Here is an 18,240-nt window from a genome sequence, read left to right as displayed (position 1 = left end):
GTGGCCTTGAATTTGACAAGGTGGTGAAGGGCTAGAGCTGGCAGGTTTAAGAAAACAAACACAGCACCAGGCTGGGTGCTGAGCTGGTGCCTCTTTGCCGGTTCACATCCCTCCTCTGAGCTGGCTCTGGTGTCTGGAGCTATTTTTGTACCTGTCTCTTCTCTCTCTCACTAGATTGTAAGTGACCTTAGGGCAGGGGCCGCTTCTTACTCCTCCTGAGACCTCCTTGAACTCTAGGCATTGATTATTGATTTTCTGCAGTAAGCATTCTTTCCCTGCCCCGCAACAGTCCCCTTTTAATTTGGAGACAGGGTCTTGCTAAGCTTCCCAGGTTGGCCTCAATCTTGAGATCCTCCTGTCTCAGTCTCCCCAGTCACTGGGATTACAGTTGTGCACCACCAGACCTGGATCAGTTAGCATTCTTTAAGGTGTGTGACTTTAAAAAAGAGAAAAAAATCTACTTATCTCTGAACTGGAGTAATTATTCTCTCATCAGCCCTCTGTGTAGAGAAGAAAAGTGAAATGCATCAAGTTTGTGGTGTAGCTATTGAAATGCTAGCTTAATTCCAGTTTAAGGAGGTGGTATGTTAACAATTTTTTTGCAGTGCTGGGGATTGAACCCAAGGGTCTTGGACATGCCAGGCAAATACTCTACTAGCCCTTTTAAAATTTTTTCTTATTTTGAAACAGGGTCTTGCTAAGTTGGCCTTGAACTTGTGATCCTTCTGCCTCAGCTCCCAATTTACAGGCAAGAACCACCACATCCACCAACAATTTTTTTTTAGTGTAACTCGGTTATCACTCCTTTGCTTTCAATGAAGAGTCTTGAAATGGACAAAACTTTCCTAAAGACACAAAATTCTAAAACCAGAAAAGATTGCTAACCTTTATCTGAAATAGTAAAATTTTTTCTTCAAGAGCAATATTCCTTAAGGGGCAATGTTCTTTAATACATAAAGAGTTTTGCAAATCAGTATAGCCAATGATGTAATTAAAGTGTTGGCAACAGAGAGAAATGGGTTGCAGGTCACAGGAACAGATATGAATGGTTTGATAAATACCTTGAAAGGGTGTTCATTACTTAATTAGGTGCAATTAAAACAAGAGATACCTCTTTATCCATCAGGAAAAGATTAGAAAGTTTGATAGTATATGGCATTGGCACTGCTGCTGGGAAACAGTTTCCTGAGCTTGTGGGAGGACTAATTGACAGGGCTTCGTTGGTGGGTAGTTTGGGATGGTCTGTGGACAGAGTAGATTAGTTATACACGTACTGATTCAGCACTTCCATTTGTGGGATGTTTCTTAATGCTGGAACCGCATACATGGGTATGTTGAACATACTTCTTTTGGCTTTAGCAACAACAAAAGGTTTCCACCTGGATGCCCATGAGGTTAGAGACTAGGTAAATAATTGTTTCCAGACAAATAAGATATCCTAAATACTCATTAAACAGGGTGAATAAGTGGCATTGGTGGCCTCTGAGGGAAGGAGATGAACTTTTTATTTTTTGCTCTTTTCTATAACTGTTTGAATTTCATACTATGTGCATGTGTACTTTATTTAAAAAAAATGGCCAGGCACGATGGTGCACACCTGTAATCCCAGCAACTAGGGAGACTGAAGCAGGAGGGTACAAGTTCAAGGCCAGCCTCAGCATTTTAGTGAGGTCCTCAGCATGATAGAATTCGTCTCAAAATAAAAAGGACTGGGGAGTGGTAAAGCACCCCTGGGCTCAATTCTCATTACCAGGAAAAAAAAAAAAATGGTCAGGGTGGGTGCTCTGATATGTTAATGTGATTCACCTTTTTTTTTTTTTTTTTTTTTTCTTTTTTTGCCTGTAGAACCTGACAGCATTATTGAAAAGGCTTCTCACTCAGGCATGATAAACCCTAGCCGGCAGTGGCAGACACTGAAGCAGAACACAGGGGTCGCCCATTTCGAGTATCAGATCCGTGTGACCTGCGATGACTACTATTATGGCTTTGGCTGCAATAAATTCTGCCGGCCCAGAGATGACTTCTTTGGACATTATGCCTGTGACCAGAATGGCAACAAAACTTGCATGGAAGGCTGGATGGGCCCGGAGTGTAACAAAGGTGTGTGTGTGCGCACACGTGTGCTGCCTGTTGCTTTGGTGTTCTCACCCACTGGCAGTCAGATGGCAGGTTGCTTGCTCAGGCAGGGTGTGACTTTGCCTGTAATCTAGGACTGAAGCATGAAGATGCTGAGTGTCGAAGATGCTGTTGGTGCCCCGTCAGATTCCCATTACCAGCTGGTCTCCCCATCCCCCAGCTGCTGTGAGTGTTGGCTGCTAACAGCTCACAGCTGCTCCTTCTCCAGGGAATTTTCCTTGGCCAAGCAGGAGCCACTCCATGCCCCATCCTTCCAGCTCAGTTAGTGGTTGGCTGCCAGAAGGGGTACAAAGGCCAGCCCCCTTTGCCTTGACACTGTGGTAGGAGATTCACACTCCAGAGCTTCCTCTGGGATCAGGCTGAAGCCAGAATCCAGCTGAGACCAGATCCTTGCTCATCTCCTTCCTTGCTCCATCTGCCTTCCTCAGTCCCTCTCCTATACCTGACTACCCCTCTCAGGCTCTGCTTCTAAGGAATTTGATACCAAATGGAACAGGCTTGACCCAGTTGCTGACCGAGCATACAGTGCTGTAGGAAATGACAGGCCCTGAGCTCTAGTGGTCTTGCAAGAAGCTTTTGAGGTGTCTTTGGGGGTAGCAGCACTGAGGAAAGAGGGAATGGGTAGCCCAAACCTTCATACTCCTGGGGATTGAGCCCACCCAAAGACTTTCAGTTTGTTGCTGCCTTTATCCTAACCCTCTTTTTATAGATTCTAATTTCTAGCAAGTTGATGAGTAATTCTAGTTAACCATATACATGCCCTTATAAATAATGTATCTGCTTACCTTACATGATAATTAGGTAAATTCTTTCATGACAAACTGAGATAGAAAAATATTCAACAACGACCAAGGGGTAGGGCATGATGAAGAATTTGCAGGTCTCTTGGGGCAATGCCGCTTTCTTCAGTAACTGGAGATGAGAATTTTAAGAAGATGGCCCCAGTAACATAGCAGGACCCCCATCTCAAATGAAAAGATGATATTTCAAGAATTCAAATGAAAAAAGGAATGGAGCTACACATTTTAAATAGTTGTTTTTAAAAAATTGGTAACAAACTCTCTTGTGGTTTTTAATGTCAGTTCAATTTCTTAGCTTCATTTTAATGAAGTAGAGAATTCTTTGTGAGGATACTTTACAGAAGTACCACAGGATCTGGCCACCAGATTAGCCTGCCAAATGAAGCCAGCCTGGTTGGCTCTGTTAGACCCGTGAGATTTCTGAAACCAGGCATTTGGTGGGGGTGGGGGTGGAGTTAGTAAAGGAGGCTGGGGCTCATCGGAGGATGTCCTAATGGGACAGAATGGGTGTGATGGAGAAGGATTATCTACACCTTTCTTGTGGCGAGGGTGGGCATAGGCAGGATGGGAACTGAGCAGGCAGAGTAGTTATTGTTGAGAGAGATTGGATAAGGGTCCCCTTCCCTCATCATTTGTCTGCATTTTATCCCCAAACAGTATCATGTTTTTTGAGGATCTGCTAGCAAGGCCTTGAAGTTTAAAGCTGGATTTGTTATTTGGGCTGCTCCCATCTTCCCCTCCTTACAATGGACTTGATACAAGAGCTCTTAAAGTCGTGGATTTTATAGGCTTAATGTGCTAGGCCATTCTCATGAGGATGGCAGTGCAGAAAATGGGCAGTGTGCTGACGCATCCTTTTTTTTTTTTTTTTTTTTTTTCCTTCTTTACAGCTATTTGTCGACAGGGCTGTAGTCCCAAGCATGGATCTTGCAAGCTCCCGGGTGACTGCAGGTAAACTGGTCTTTTATGGTTTCCTTTTTCCTTTTCAAAAAAATTTTCCTTTAATGCAACTGAGGGACTGATTTTTATTGTGAATATGCCTTTTCTTTTTGTTTCCCTTTGGAGGGCAAGAAAGCTTAAAAATTCAGATAGGCACATCCGAAGCTTATTAAATTATACCAGCTGTCTGATGGAATGCACACCACCCCTTCCCTCTTGGAAAAGAAAAGGAAAAAAATTGTGGGCATGGCCAGTGACTTCATGTATTAACTGTTCTGTAAATTGATAACACATTTTGTAATCTTCCCTTAAAGTGCAAATGGACTAGATGAAGGGATGGGGCTTTTGTTTCTTTGCCTTTCTCCTCCTCCACCCTCCTTTTCCTCTCCCTGCCCTCCCCCACTTTTCCCATCAATAGGGAAAGTCCAGCATTCTTTAGAATGGGATTAGTACAATCTCCTGGCCCCTTTGCAGGCAGGAGCTGGGCTGGTGCTGAGAGGTTAATGGCTGTGCTGGAATCTTGTCAGCTGAGCCTGATGAATGTAGACTTTTGCTGCTGGCCTTTGAAGTCTGTTCTTTTATGGTCCAGGAACAATGCAGAAGCCAAACAGAGACCTACCCTGAGTGCTTCTTGAGGACAGTTTGGGGACTTCTTGAAATGTATATTATGCCAATTTGGGAAAGGCTTGTTTCAGGAAATACTGTTGGTGCCCAGATATTCTGACAGCGTCTCTCCCTCCTCCCCAATTTTAAGGAGCAGCAGATTTAATGTGACACTACATGAATCTTTTGGTGCTGTCACCTTTGCCCCCAAGATTGCTCAGATTTGAGCCAAAGGAAGCTTATGGAATAGTCTAAACCAGTGCACCTCAAACGAATGTGGTACCTGGGGCCCTCATTAAAATGCAGATCTTGATCCCATGGGGTTGGCATGGGCCCAAGTTTCTGCATTTCAAGCAAGCTCCCCAGTGATGCTCTATTGCTGGTGGGACCACATTTTGGGAATCAAACCTCAGCAAACCCCAAACCTGAGCACTCAGAACGTAATTCTGAAAACAAATGGGGGAACTGTTAAAAGTGCAGGTTCCTGGGCTTTCCCCTACTTCTGCCGAATTCTGTTCCCTTGTGTCAGCCCAGGAATCTGCATTTGACAAACTTGCCATGTGATTTTGCAGGTTTAAATTGAGGGCTGCTGTTAAAGAGAATTACCTGTAGATTTTCCCTCGGTGATTCCATAGCTCCGTAAGTTCCCCCACGTAATGGAAACACTGAACTTGAGGCCGAGGTGGGATTCAATTCAAGGCAGCTGGAAGTGAAATAAAAACAGGTTGTCCTGGAATTGTCTCTTCCTACAGTTCTGCAAGGGTTTATTTTCTGGAAGGCCGAGGGAATTCACCTGCTAATCCCCTTGGGTGGCAGCTGACTGTAGTATTTAGCAACATTGCTGTCAAACGCAGAGTAGGAATCCACCTAGGGCAACTCTCCCTAATTAAGGGTGTTCTGGAGAAAGTAGGAACGGCAGTGCTCTTAGGGACTCTCTGAGCCTGCTGCCTGCTCAGATGCGTATCATCTGAGTATCATGGAGGCCAACCACGATTTGTGCTACTGTCATCAGAATAAACACACTGCTGTGCAGGGGAGGGCCCTCCCAGCCAGAACAACAGGCTTTGTTTCTAGAATTTAGCCCTTTCTCTTTCGAAGTCTCACCTCCCACTCCCTGCCCAGACACGCACTGGTGCCCTTATTTACTTAAGGTGCCACTTTCCCACGCGGCATTTGCATAGTCTCCCGGCCCAGTTCCTTCTCCCTGCCTTGAAAGAAAATCAAAACACAACCTTCCAGCTAAGGAAGTTCAGGTTATGTCCTGCTCCAGAAATAGTTGTATGGCAAGTTACCTGTAAGTTGTCTTTTGGGTTGTCTTTCACAGTCCCCACCCCCCACCCCATCCTCTCCCACACGAGAAAACTTCCTTGATTTTTGTTGATCCCAAGTAGACCTGGGTTCCCTCTTCCCGGGTGCACGGGCTTGTTTTATTGCAAGGCTGCCAATAATATCAAACTTAATTATGAATCATCCTATGAGGAAAGTCACTTCGATTTCTCATGAGAATCTTAATCATATATTATTAAACTGGGATAACTTGGTCGATGCCTCTTTTAGGGTCAGTATTTTTATTTGTTTTCTTTTGAAGTCGTCCGTGGCCTCTTGTGGTTGCTGTTTTATGCTTGGGGATTGAGCTCTCATTAATTAAGAGGTTAGGTTGGGTCCTCAGCTGTCTCTCTTTGCTTTTATTAGGCAAATTGAAGAGGTGTAGCCATCCTTAATTTGGAAGAATAAGGGAAGACTGCAAGAATATTGCCATTTCCCAATCAATTCCCTGGAATTATTTTTCAGGCTAAGAATATGGCCTCACAGAATGGCTCCCCAACCCTCACCTCCCACTAACTTGGGTGTCTGCTTTTTAAAAAATTATTTCTACCAGATGACTTATTTTGTTGTTTTTTTCCTTTAAATAGTCACTTGCCATTTAGATGGAGGGTCTATTTTACATGAACCAGAATCCTGGGTCTGATTAATTTTAAAACCACACATTCTAGTGGTTCTTTGTGTTTGGGTGTGGATGGGGTGTTTTTAGAAGTTAGGAAGTGGTTAGTCAGTATTCTCAGGGGTTAATCCATTCTCAGCCATGGATGATTAGCTATTAGCTAGATCCCTATAATTTTCCCATGACAAGGGTTCACTAACTTGCCTCCAGCTCTCTGGAAACCAAAAGCCTTTCCTTCTGGGGGATGGAAGGGGACGTTTATTTTGTGAGTTCCAACTGAGCAGCTTACTGGGTGGCTAGTTCTGATCATGGCTTCTCCTGGGTCCTACTCTGGAATGATCTTGCCCTGTTCACATTTGATTCACTCCTGCTTCTTTCCACTCTCAAGTTAGCTGGTGGTGTCCCCCCCTGCCTCTCCCCCATCCCTTTTGTTAGCTGGATATTTGAAAAGGTGGTTAAACTTTCAGAGGACTTGAAATTGAGGGGAGAATGGTTTGAGTCCCTCTTCTCTCTCCCACCCCAGGTGAAAGTTTTTGTTTTCATTTAGGGATCAAAGACATCATTTGTCCTTAAGAGTCTGATGAACAAGACTCTTACAAAGGGCAAACTCAACTCCCCCAAAACTAGATAAAGTATTTTGACCTCTTCTTTCTCGCTTTTTTTTTTTTTTTCCAAAGTGAGAAATAACTAAATTAGCATGAACGGCCATGGTAATGACTCATAAATTATCTGTGGAATTGGTTCCAAGTGCCATTGCCACCCCTCCCCTTCCCTGCAGAACTGAGTTTAGCGATCCTACCCAGGTCTTTGCCAAGGGAGGATGCCCCCTCTCCCTCCCTGTTTGTTTGATTTTCCTAAAGTGTCAACGCTTGGCTCTTTCCTGCTGCCCTTGGCATCTTGTTGCATCTGTGCACTGGGGTTGTGACTTGCTGTTGAGACAAAGGGCCTGGGCGGAGCTGCAAGGGCAGCATTGGTGGGGACTTCTGCATAGCTATTGTTGTTCTTTCCTTCTATGGTCTGTCCCCGTGAGGTCCTGGGATTGATTTATTCCATGTCCTCGCCCTCAGCTCATTCGTGGGAGCCTGAGAGGGGCTTTGTGGAGGGCTCCATATGCCGGCCCCTCCCCAAACAGCCTTCCTTTTGTGGAGAGTCGGCTGGAGAAGGGGATCTCGGCTCAACTGTGAAAATGTTTGTTCCCAAGGAGCCCCTGACAGGCCTTGAAAGTGTACTGTCCTGTCTCCCACAACAAAACAAACAGCCCGGACTTCGTAGTCTTCTGCTTTAGTCATGCACATCCATCCCCCTTGGTGTTCATGAGGCTAAGTGGGGGTGTGCTGTCTGTCTGCAGGTGCCAGTATGGCTGGCAAGGCCTGTACTGTGATAAGTGTATCCCGCACCCGGGCTGCGTCCATGGCACCTGCAATGAGCCCTGGCAGTGCCTCTGTGAGACCAACTGGGGCGGTCAGCTCTGCGACAAAGGTATGCCCATCAGGGAGGGACCCAGGGGCCAGACACCAGCCTTGGAAGGGACGTGAGATCTTGGGGTTGAATAGCAGCAAATTGGTTTTTACTTTATCCTCCCACCCTTAATCCTTCCATGTACTAGGGCTTGGGGAGAATGCTCAGCAAGTGCTCTACTCCTGAGCTGCATCCTCAGCCCACTTCATCCTTCTGCAGGGGCTTTTATTCTAAATCTGTTTGAATTTGCCTTTAATGCTATAGGTTGCTTTATTCACTTATTTTTGGCTCTAATTTTAAAAGAGGAGTAGGGCTAGAAACCATGATGAGTTAGCTGTCTTTACAGTCTTTTTCTGACTTTGGGGTCTTTTGGGCAGATCTCAATTATTGTGGAACTCATCAGCCGTGTCTCAATGGGGGAACTTGTAGCAACACGGGTCCTGACAAATATCAGTGTTCCTGCCCTGAGGGATATTCAGGACCTAACTGTGAAATTGGTAAGTGATCTAAGTTGGGTAATATCCCTTGGGTTCATACATATATATATATATATATATATATAAAATTTCTTTTTTGGTATGCTCAGCTTAAAACACACACACACACACACACACACACACACACACACACACACACATTCTCCCTTAAGAACATGTAAAAAGATAAAAACACCCTCCAAAGTTAAGGCTTGTTATTCTAGCTTTTCCAATGGGTCTCTGACCTGAAGTTTTTTGGGGTGATGCTGATTAGCATAGGAGGCAGCATGAGATGTAGTGACTTGCAAGTCCAAGATACACCGGAATGTGGCTCAGAGAGATGACTTCCTTTCTCCCATAGACACAGCAGGGTTATATTACATGCTTGCTTTTACTTTTTGAAACATACTTGAGCTGGTGACCAATATGTGGAACTTGGTTGTGGGGTGGGGGTGGTGTGACATAAAGTGGGTCCTTTGCTGACTGCTGTCCTGGTCTTTGCAGCTGAGCATGCTTGCCTCTCTGACCCCTGCCACAACAGGGGCAGCTGCAAGGAAACCTCCCTGGGGTTTGAGTGTGAGTGTTCTCCCGGCTGGACTGGGCCCACATGCTCCACAAGTAAGTGCAGGTTTTGGCCTACGTCTGTTCTGAGGGTCACTGTTAGGATACAGGGTTGCTGGGAGATACGTGGACTTGTCCAAAGTTAATGACTTAGTGACATGTCTGAGGGTGGGAGGGGCAGGTACACTCAGCAGCCTGATGACTCTAGTACTTGGAAGTCTCGCAGCACCCCCGTTCCTACCCATCAGGGTGGCTCACATATCTGTGATTGGTAGAAACTGCTCATGGAAGAGCTCATTGCTTGCATGTGCTTCCTGGAACTCTGTCTCCTCTAAATCCTAGTTAACTCTTTTAGCCTTAGAGCGGCCGCCTTCGTACTGGCTTTTATCATAGGCCCCTAAGAGAAGGACCTGGATACAGGGTTAGCTTGGCTAAGATGAGGCCATATGTCAAAATCACCTGGGGAGGGGTCTGTAGATCAGTGGATTCCCAGAATTAGGCAGGTGTAGCCTTTAATGAGCTGGAATTCTGAGGTGCAGCCAGGCCTGAAAACCACTGTGATCTGCACCCTGATAATAACATGCAGCATGGTTAAGGATGTGGGTTCTGGGGTCAGATGGCCTGGGCTTGTACCAGGGACCTCACCCATGACTTGTAGAATGATGGCAGACCTCATAACTTCCCTGTGTCCTGATCAAATGGGATCATAGCAATTTCTGTCTCTAAGGGTTGCCATGAAGACTCAAAAGTGAATTCTCAAAGAGAATGTGCAGCATAGACTGTAAATGAATTAAGATCTCTGCTGTCTGGTGCAGGCATGAGGGGTGTGGCACCTGGTTGGGTTTTTTTTGAAAACTCTGTAAGCAAATTGGAGGAATAAGGTCTTCCACCATGAAGAAATTATTTTTCTTTATCTTTTTTTTTTTTTTTTTTTTTTTTTGCGGTGCTGAGGATTGAACCCAGGGCCTTGTGCTTGCAAGGCAAGCACTCTACCAACTGAGCTATCTCCCCGGCCCTTCTTTATTTCTTTAAAAATAAAGATTAGGCAGGTATGGATGTCTCCTGTTACCTCCAGGTTGATGCTCTGCTAGTATCCAGCTGTCTCTTTCTCCCCCACTGCTTAAGGGAGGATTAGATGAACTGGGGCACTGGGGGATTTAAAGCTAAAATCAAGACTTCAGCCTTATCGTCACTGTCCCACTTGTCTTGTGGTAGCTTTACTTATAACAGGTGTCTGGCTTTTAGACACAGGCCCCTCATGTAAGGGGTGATATTACATTATCTAGTTGCCAAATGGAATGAAATTGTTGCTCTTCTCAATTCCCATTGAACAGACATCGATGACTGTTCTCCAAATAACTGTTCCCATGGGGGCACCTGCCTGGACTTGGTTAACGGATTTAAGTGTGTGTGCCCTCCCCAGTGGACTGGCAAGACATGCCAGTTAGGTAAGAAACTTCTTTCGACTCTTAATTCCTGAACCAATGTTGGCTTTGCTAATCAAAGCTGTGAAGAAAGATGAGCATGTGGCCAGCCGTGTGAGTTCACACTCCATCATACTAAGTAATTTATTAGCAAGAGTCCAGCGGGCCTGGGAGAAATAACTTGAATGCAAATGGACTAGCTCTTTTAGGCCCTGTGGGAAAGTCGTGGGATTCCTTGAACCATGTCAATCGTCTGTCCGAGGAGGGTTCAGCTGGGTTCCAAACGGGGATGATCTCATGAGGAATGAGCTGTCTGCATTCTTTTTGCCACATTTAAATCCCAGCAACTAGGCTGTGCTGGGTTTTGCGTAGAGATGCCTGGTGGCTTTTTGCTATTCTGTTGGGGGCCAGTTGTTAACCAGCAACCGGAAAGTTATCAATTAGCGTTCCTTATTGGATAAAGGCTAGGGAGAGGGCTCAGATGATCTGAATAGAGGGAACCTAGTATTTCTTATTTAGCTAGCTTGTTAAAATGTCTCATATTTCAGACCAACTCTGTTGGTATGGTGTTTCTTTTTTGTGGGGGTCTAGGGGGAGTAAAACTCTATTTTTCACTGCTCCTTCTTGTCTCCTTTCAGATGCAAATGAATGTGAGGCCAAACCTTGTGTAAATGCCAAATCCTGTAAGAATCTGATTGCAAGCTACTACTGTGATTGCCTTCCAGGATGGATGGGTCAGAATTGTGACATAAGTGAGTGATTTTTGTTTCAATTTTGATTTTCATGAAACTTGGTTGTTGAGAAGGTTCTTGCCTCTCCAATCCCAGGCTGTAGTTCTAAGTGGGTTTTTTTTTTTTCTTTTCTTTTTTTCATTTTGAGGTGCTGGAGATGGAACCCAGGGCCCGTCATGTACTAGGCAAGCCCTCTACTACTGAGTAGAAAGAGAATTTTATCCCGGGAATGTTTTCAGAGAGGGAGTGGTCAGTGTAACAAAGAAAATGTAGGATTTGTCAGGCTCATTAGCTGTTAAAACTGGCCATATTCTGATAAGGAGGCTAAAACAATGATGTGAAGTTTCACTCCCTTCAGTCTGGTCTGGAAGAATTAGGGAGGGTCCCCACCCACTGTAATAAGGGGGAAGCACAAAGGAAATCTGATTTGAGACTTTTATCTGTCCAGAGCTAAGAGGGCTTTTCAATTAAGCCCAATTTCAATGCAAAGTGCCTCTTTAACCGAATGACTTGTTTACTTTTTAGATATTAATGATTGCCTTGGCCAGTGTCAGAATGACGCCTCCTGTCGGGTACGTAAATCTTTGCTTAAATGAAAGCCTTGACGATTGACAACCAATTTAAGATTTATGTGATGCTTGGAGAGCTCTGTCCCCAAGAAATTTAAAAATGCAGGTGAAAAGTGAGTCCCTGGAAGTTTCACTAGGGCTCATGTTACTTCCACCTCCTGGGAGTCATTTTAAATGCATGCACACAGAAACTCCTAACCCGGTTGAGAGGCTTGGCATTTGGCTATCGCAGTGAATCGGCTGAACCACAGCAGCCATCCTACTAAACCCCTGAAGCTCTGTGTTTGTGGACTATATAGAGAAAAAAAGCATGTGTTTCTCCCCCCACTTCTCCTCCTCCAGGATTTGGTTAATGGTTATCGCTGTATCTGTCCACCTGGCTATGCAGGCGATCACTGTGAGAGAGACATCGATGAATGTGCCAGCAACCCCTGTTTGAATGGGGGTCACTGTCAGAATGAAATCAACAAATTCCAGTGTCTGTGTCCCACTGGTTTCTCTGGAAACCTCTGTCAGGTGAGTGGAGGCAAAAACCTCAGATGACCATGTATTTACAACGGAACCTTCTCTCCCTCCCCCCAATTCTCCCGCTCTTGTGTTTGGTGTCTTGTGACATTTATTAACATCCTATTGACTAGGGAATCTCTGCTACATTAATGCTGATGTAAGGAGCTGTTGATGAATGGTTTTCTTCTCCGTGTGTATCTGTTTGGCTTTGTTTCCTTTCATACCCCAAACTGCTCTTTCCCACTTTTCCCTGTTTTATTAATTGCTAACAAGAACCATGATAGTACCTAGGGCATAAAGATGTATTACATGGGGCTGGGGTTGTGGCTCAGTGGTAGAGCACTTGCCTGGCATGTGTGAGGCCCTGGGTTTAATCCTCAGTACCACATATAAATGTCCACTGACAACTAAGAAAACATTTAAAAAAAAAAAAGTATTACATACAAGTGTTTCCTAGAAGTATATGGAGGGATCATATTCCAGTGTCTGCTACCCCAGAGAAGTGACCATAACACCTTGTTTTACTTTCATCCCTCTTCTCTGCTCCTGGTACTTGCAGCTCGACATAGATTATTGTGAGCCCAACCCCTGCCAGAATGGTGCCCAGTGCTACAATCGTGCCAGCGACTATTTCTGCAAGTGCCCCGAGGACTATGAGGGCAAGAACTGCTCACACCTGAAAGATCACTGCCGCACAACCCCCTGTGAAGGTACTTCCCTTCCCAGGACCTGGCTGTCTCCAGACTTCCTCCCGTGTTCCCTATTTGCCACCTCCTGCTAATGCTCTTAGAAGTAGTGTAGGGTAAAGGGGACTTGTGGGTTGGAACTACTTTATCTGAGTGCTTAGAGAAGCCAGAACAAGTGGAAACAATCTATTCAGACTGGTCAGCAAGAAAATCACATGTACAAGTAGCCTAGGGGAGAGAATGTGAAATCCATTTATCACTCCAGTTCTGGGGTGGGCTGATCTGCAACACCAGGACAAATTCCTTGGAGCGACGCTGTGAGAACTCTGCAACAGTGGAAATGTTCTGTGTCTGCATCAGGTTTACAGCTACAGTGACCACTGAGCACTTAGAATGGGACTAGTGCAACTAGCCACACTCTGGTTAAATATAAATAGCCACATGTGGCCTGTGGTTGCTGAATTAGGTGACACAACCTTAAAACTTCTATAAATTGGTACTTTAGTCCTGCTTAAGTCTGATTAAGGAGGAAGGTAGGAAGTAGAATTGGTCTTTTTTCCTTCAGTGAGCATTTACCAAATTGGGTAATGTCAAAGGTCGAATGAGAGGGGCTCGCAGGCAGGTGGGCTTCCTGACAGTACAGGACCAAAATGCTTTAAAAATCCCGTCTGCCAGGAGTTCAGCTTTGTTTAGCATAGTGCTACCAAGCATGTTGTTAGAGTCTTGGTCCCTGGGGTGCCTCCTGACATTTTCATTAGCCGAAGGGTGGCCACCTCCAGTATGGCAGGTGCGCCTTACCCGCTTTGCTTAGGAAGAGTGTGTCTGTGGGTCCATGGCTAGGATCTGAACCCCAGCCTGTCTTCTAGTGATTGACAGCTGCACTGTGGCCATGGCTTCCAATGACACACCGGAAGGAGTACGGTATATCTCCTCTAACGTCTGTGGTCCCCACGGGAAGTGCAAGAGTCAGTCGGGAGGCAAATTCACCTGTGACTGTAACAAAGGCTTCACGGGAACATACTGCCATGAAAGTAAGACCCCCTCATTGGGGAATGGGGATGGTGCTCCCTGACCCTGCTGCTGCCCAGCTTAGAGAGTATTTGAGAATCGCTTTAATCAAAAGCTAAACTTGAAGAGACCAGTAAAGTTTATCATTACATCTGGGATCTGAGGCTGAGGTGGCATTCAGTTTACCAGACCACTCGGATGCCTCTGAGCCACAAGGTCTATTTTAGAATGTTCTGGAATCTCACTAATTTGGGCCCTCTTTTCTGTAGACCTTTCTTCCCTAAGCCCACCAGGTTGACTTATCATGCGAAGGCATTAAGTAAAATGCGGGAGGCCTCTGCTTAATCAGCCATCCATCTAATTGGAAAAACTTATCCTCAAGGAGTTTTGCATACTGAGGTGCCAGGTGCATTTTCTCAGGAGGCAGCAGTGAAAATCAGGACAGTGCTGTGTTGTGGCATTACTTGTCTTTCACTCATTTTTTTCTTTTCTTCCTTTCACAGATATTAATGATTGCGAGAGCAACCCCTGTAAAAATGGTGGCACTTGCATCGATGGTGTCAACTCCTACAAGTGCATTTGTAGTGATGGCTGGGAAGGGGCCTACTGTGAAACCAGTGAGTCTGTGGTTATTTTGGGGCTGACCACTCCAGGTTGCAGAGGATGTGGGGGAGGATCCCTCCTTAACTTAGGAAAACTTATTTTCTTTGTAATGGAAATCTCTGGAAGTAAGACCCCAATGATTTCTGCAGTGGGACCTCATCATTTGTCCCATTTGTGATTATTAATGCTGGTGACAGCCGGTGGGGAGGAACTTCCGGGGAGCTGTAGAATTAAGATTGGTAATTAAGATACACATCCCTTCTTACAAGGAGAGGAATCTTTGTTTTGATTTTTAATCTCTTTCCATCTTGATTTCAATTTCCATGGGAATTCCAGAGAACTGCAAGATCTTTCCTGACTTGTGACATTCAAAGTCACTCAGTTGGGAGCTCGTTCATTCCTAGAAAAGGGTGATTGTGTTGAAGTCCTGAGGCTACTCAGCTGTTTTTGGAACATGGGGGGTGGAAAGCAGGGGTTGGCTTTTGCTGTAGGAAAACTTAGCTCCTAAGTGTTGTGAATGGTGCTGGAATCCACTTCAGCTGAGCGTCTGCTCTTTGATTCTAGATATTAATGACTGCAGCCAGAACCCCTGCCACAATGGAGGCACATGCCGAGACCTGGTCAACGACTTTTACTGTGATTGCAAAAATGGATGGAAAGGAAAGACCTGCCACTCACGTAAGCGCTGGGGTCCCTGGGTCCTGCCTCTGTTTCCTGCAGGAGGGAGGGAGCCTATTGGGGCTCACATTGAGATTCTTCCTCCAGGTGACAGCCAGTGTGATGAGGCCACATGCAACAATGGTGGCACATGCTATGATGAAGGGGATGCATTTAAGTGCATGTGTCCTGGTGGCTGGGAAGGAACGACCTGTAACATAGGTAACTTTCTGCACCACGCCCCCCACCAGCCCCGCCACCCCCACCTCGTGTGGGATTTGCATGACTACCTGTCATGCATGTGTGGGTGGGCATGACCACCTAAGTGAGCATGTCATGCTCTTGGATTTTATGATCTTTTTCCCTGGGTCTAGTTCTTGCCCCTCCAGACTATTTCTGGATCCACAGAGAGGGTGGTCCTGTCTGCTTTTGCCTTGTAGCCAGAAACAGTAGCTGCCTACCCAACCCCTGCCATAATGGGGGCACCTGTGTGGTCAACGGCGAGACCTTCACATGCGTCTGCAAAGAAGGCTGGGAGGGGCCCATCTGTACTCAGAGTGAGTGTCCTCCCCTTTGAACTCTCCCAGGGCTCCTGGAACACATCCTGACACCCTTGGGGACTTGCAATCGAAACCAGAAGCAGTGCTCACTGTTTGATGTCTGCTTTTGTATCACCTGGGTCCGTATTAATGACTTGATGGGATGCAGCCCTGACCTGGGCATGAGAAAGTTGCCGATGAAGATAAGTGGAGACAGATGGCGTCTCCGTTCCCAGCCCTGGGTCTGACCAGCAGGCCTGCCTCCTTCCATTCTCACACTCCTCTGTCCCCAACCAGGGCCTCTTCCTGTGTACATATGTCCCACGGCAAATGAAACTGAGTGTAGTGCAGGCCTGGTTCCAATTTAGCAGAGGTTTTAAGCATATTTGGCTGGTGTTAACTTTGACTTTATCATTTGGGTATTATGGAAATAAGTGCTTTTACTTAGGGCTAAAACTCCTTTCCCAGTTGAAGACCTCCCTGTCGTCTTTTCTTTTCAGATACCAATGACTGCAGCCCACATCCTTGGTAAGTGCGACAGCCTTTGAAGCACTCTGTATGAGAAGCTCCTGGGGATCGTGTTTAAAATATGGGGTTCTGATTCAGGAGATCTGGGGTGGGGCTCTGCTTTTCTAACAAGCTCCCTGGCAACACCCATCCTGCTGCTCCAGGGACCACACTTTAATTAGCCAGGTTGTATCTTCATTTAGAGCAGCGATTCTCAACCTTGGCTGCACCCTGGAATCACCTGGGGAACTCTTAGAAGTCCCAGTGCCTGAGCTGCAACCGACACCTAGGAAATTAGACTCTCTCGGGGTGGGACCCAGGAATCAGTATTTTTAAAACTCCCCAGACAGTGGCAGCTATGGCCAGGGGTGAGAGCCGCTGTAACTGACATGGCTATATGCGTGGTTGGGCAGCTGGAGTCAAGGACTGGGAGTCTGGTAACTGAGACCATCTGTGTTTTCTTCTTAGTTACAACAGTGGCACCTGCGTTGATGGAGACAACTGGTACCGATGTGAATGTGCTCCGGGTTTTGCTGGACCCGACTGCAGAATAAGTAAGGACCGCCCCCATCTGATTTTTCCCAGTGACTTTACTCCCTGTTCCATTCCTAAACCTAAGCCTGAGATTCGTTTTTTTTTCATCTTTAAAAACAATTAAGGCTACAGTTCCCTTTAAGTAGCCTTGACAAAGCAAGTAATCTCCTGCCTCCAGCTGGGATTAAGGTGCTCCTGCTGGATCCTCCCAGGTACTTGCTGGTAGTCCCTGGGTGGTACAGCCTTCCTTACTCTTGGGAAGAGTGCCAGCCACAGAATCTGACAATTTAAGCTACACTGTGGCCCTGAGGAAAGTGTGCTTCTCCTCTTGACTAACATGAGTAATGAATGGGCAAGTGGAAGCAAACCACAGCTACATCCTGTTGTAGGACTAGGACAGAGCTAACACAAATGCGAGGGACTGGATCTGTGACTTCCAAAGGCAGTGGGAGGCAGACAATGCAGTTTTTCAGGAAGCTGAAACTTCTTAAACTTTTCCCCTACTTTATTTTTTTAAACAGAAAAATGATAGACTAGTTGGATTATTTTTGTTCTCTTCCCCAAATTGTTTGAAGTTATATAGGTGCTTGCAATTCTCCAATCTGGGATGGACCAAAATTCAGCACTAGATGGGGGATAGGTTAATCTGTTTCATACTTAAATAAGATTGACAAACTACAGCCTGGAGGCCAAATCTGGCCCACCATCTGTTCTTATAAATAAAGTTTTATTGCAGGCAGTCACACTTACTTGTTTGACTATTATCTGTGGCTACTCACCACAACAGAATTGAGTAGTTGTAACAGAAATCTGGTGACCTGCAAAGCCTAAAATATTCACTCTGACCTTTTTTGGGGAAAAGTTTGCTGGCTTTGCTCTAAACTGCACTGTCAGAGAAAGGGACTTAAGTAAAAATCACTGCCTCCTAAAATGGTTCTCAGCTGTTGGAAGTCAGGACAGTGGTGATCTTTGGGTGTCAGTGACTGATAGAGGCTTTGGGAGATTAATGATCTGTTTCTTTACTTGGGTACTGGTTACATGAGTGAAAATGCACCAAGCTTGTAATTATGATCGGAATGCTTTTCTATGTTTGAGAAAACAACAAACTTTGCTACCCCCCATGGAGTCTAAATTTAAACTCCATCTTTCCTAGACATCAATGAATGTCAGTCTTCACCTTGTGCCTTTGGGGCAACCTGTGTGGATGAGATCAATGGCTACCAGTGTGTCTGTCCCCCGGGGCACAGTGGTGCCAAGTGCCAGGAAGGTATGTGTCAGGCCCTGGTTGCCCACGTGACTCTTGGGGTGAGCGGGCATTGTAGCCATCAGTTTGTTCACAAATGGGCTCTGAGCTCAGGGAGGGGGTGTGTAGTAGGGGGTTGCAGGGAAGGGGAAGTGGGTCTTCCCAAAACAGGGCAGCCACTGGTATTAGATAATCCTGTGTAAGCAACTGTTTTAACCCTCAGGGGCTTGCAGTAAGCATTTATTTTTGTTGTGTGTGGCATGGGTGGGCAGAGCAGTTGTGCCACTATGCTCAGGTTCAGGTTGACCAGCCAGCAG

The 18,240-nt window shown here is 45.7% G+C and overlaps 1 protein-coding gene across 1 annotated transcript in view; it reads left to right on the top strand.

The window, feature by feature from the left end:
• The window catches only part of Jag1 (jagged canonical Notch ligand 1), a 36,522-nt gene that overhangs the window by 13,658 nt on the left and 4,624 nt on the right, over positions 1-18,240 (top strand). The window contains exons 4-21 of the mRNA XM_047541267.1: positions 1,846-2,100; positions 3,827-3,887; positions 7,769-7,899; positions 8,256-8,375; positions 8,859-8,972; positions 10,250-10,363; positions 10,978-11,091; positions 11,596-11,642; positions 11,982-12,155; positions 12,706-12,856; positions 13,699-13,863; positions 14,344-14,457; positions 15,008-15,121; positions 15,209-15,322; positions 15,541-15,657; positions 16,140-16,167; positions 16,615-16,700; positions 17,834-17,947. Coding sequence (XP_047397223.1) covers positions 1,846-2,100; positions 3,827-3,887; positions 7,769-7,899; positions 8,256-8,375; positions 8,859-8,972; positions 10,250-10,363; positions 10,978-11,091; positions 11,596-11,642; positions 11,982-12,155; positions 12,706-12,856; positions 13,699-13,863; positions 14,344-14,457; positions 15,008-15,121; positions 15,209-15,322; positions 15,541-15,657; positions 16,140-16,167; positions 16,615-16,700; positions 17,834-17,947 — 2,133 coding nt within the window. The remainder of the gene's footprint in view (positions 1-1,845; positions 2,101-3,826; positions 3,888-7,768; positions 7,900-8,255; positions 8,376-8,858; positions 8,973-10,249; positions 10,364-10,977; positions 11,092-11,595; positions 11,643-11,981; positions 12,156-12,705; positions 12,857-13,698; positions 13,864-14,343; positions 14,458-15,007; positions 15,122-15,208; positions 15,323-15,540; positions 15,658-16,139; positions 16,168-16,614; positions 16,701-17,833; positions 17,948-18,240) is intronic.

This window comes from Sciurus carolinensis, chromosome 2 (assembly GCF_902686445.1).
Source record: "Sciurus carolinensis chromosome 2, mSciCar1.2, whole genome shotgun sequence".
Taxonomy (NCBI): domain Eukaryota; kingdom Metazoa; phylum Chordata; class Mammalia; order Rodentia; family Sciuridae; genus Sciurus; species Sciurus carolinensis.
This window is presented reverse-complemented; position numbering and strand designations above follow the sequence as displayed.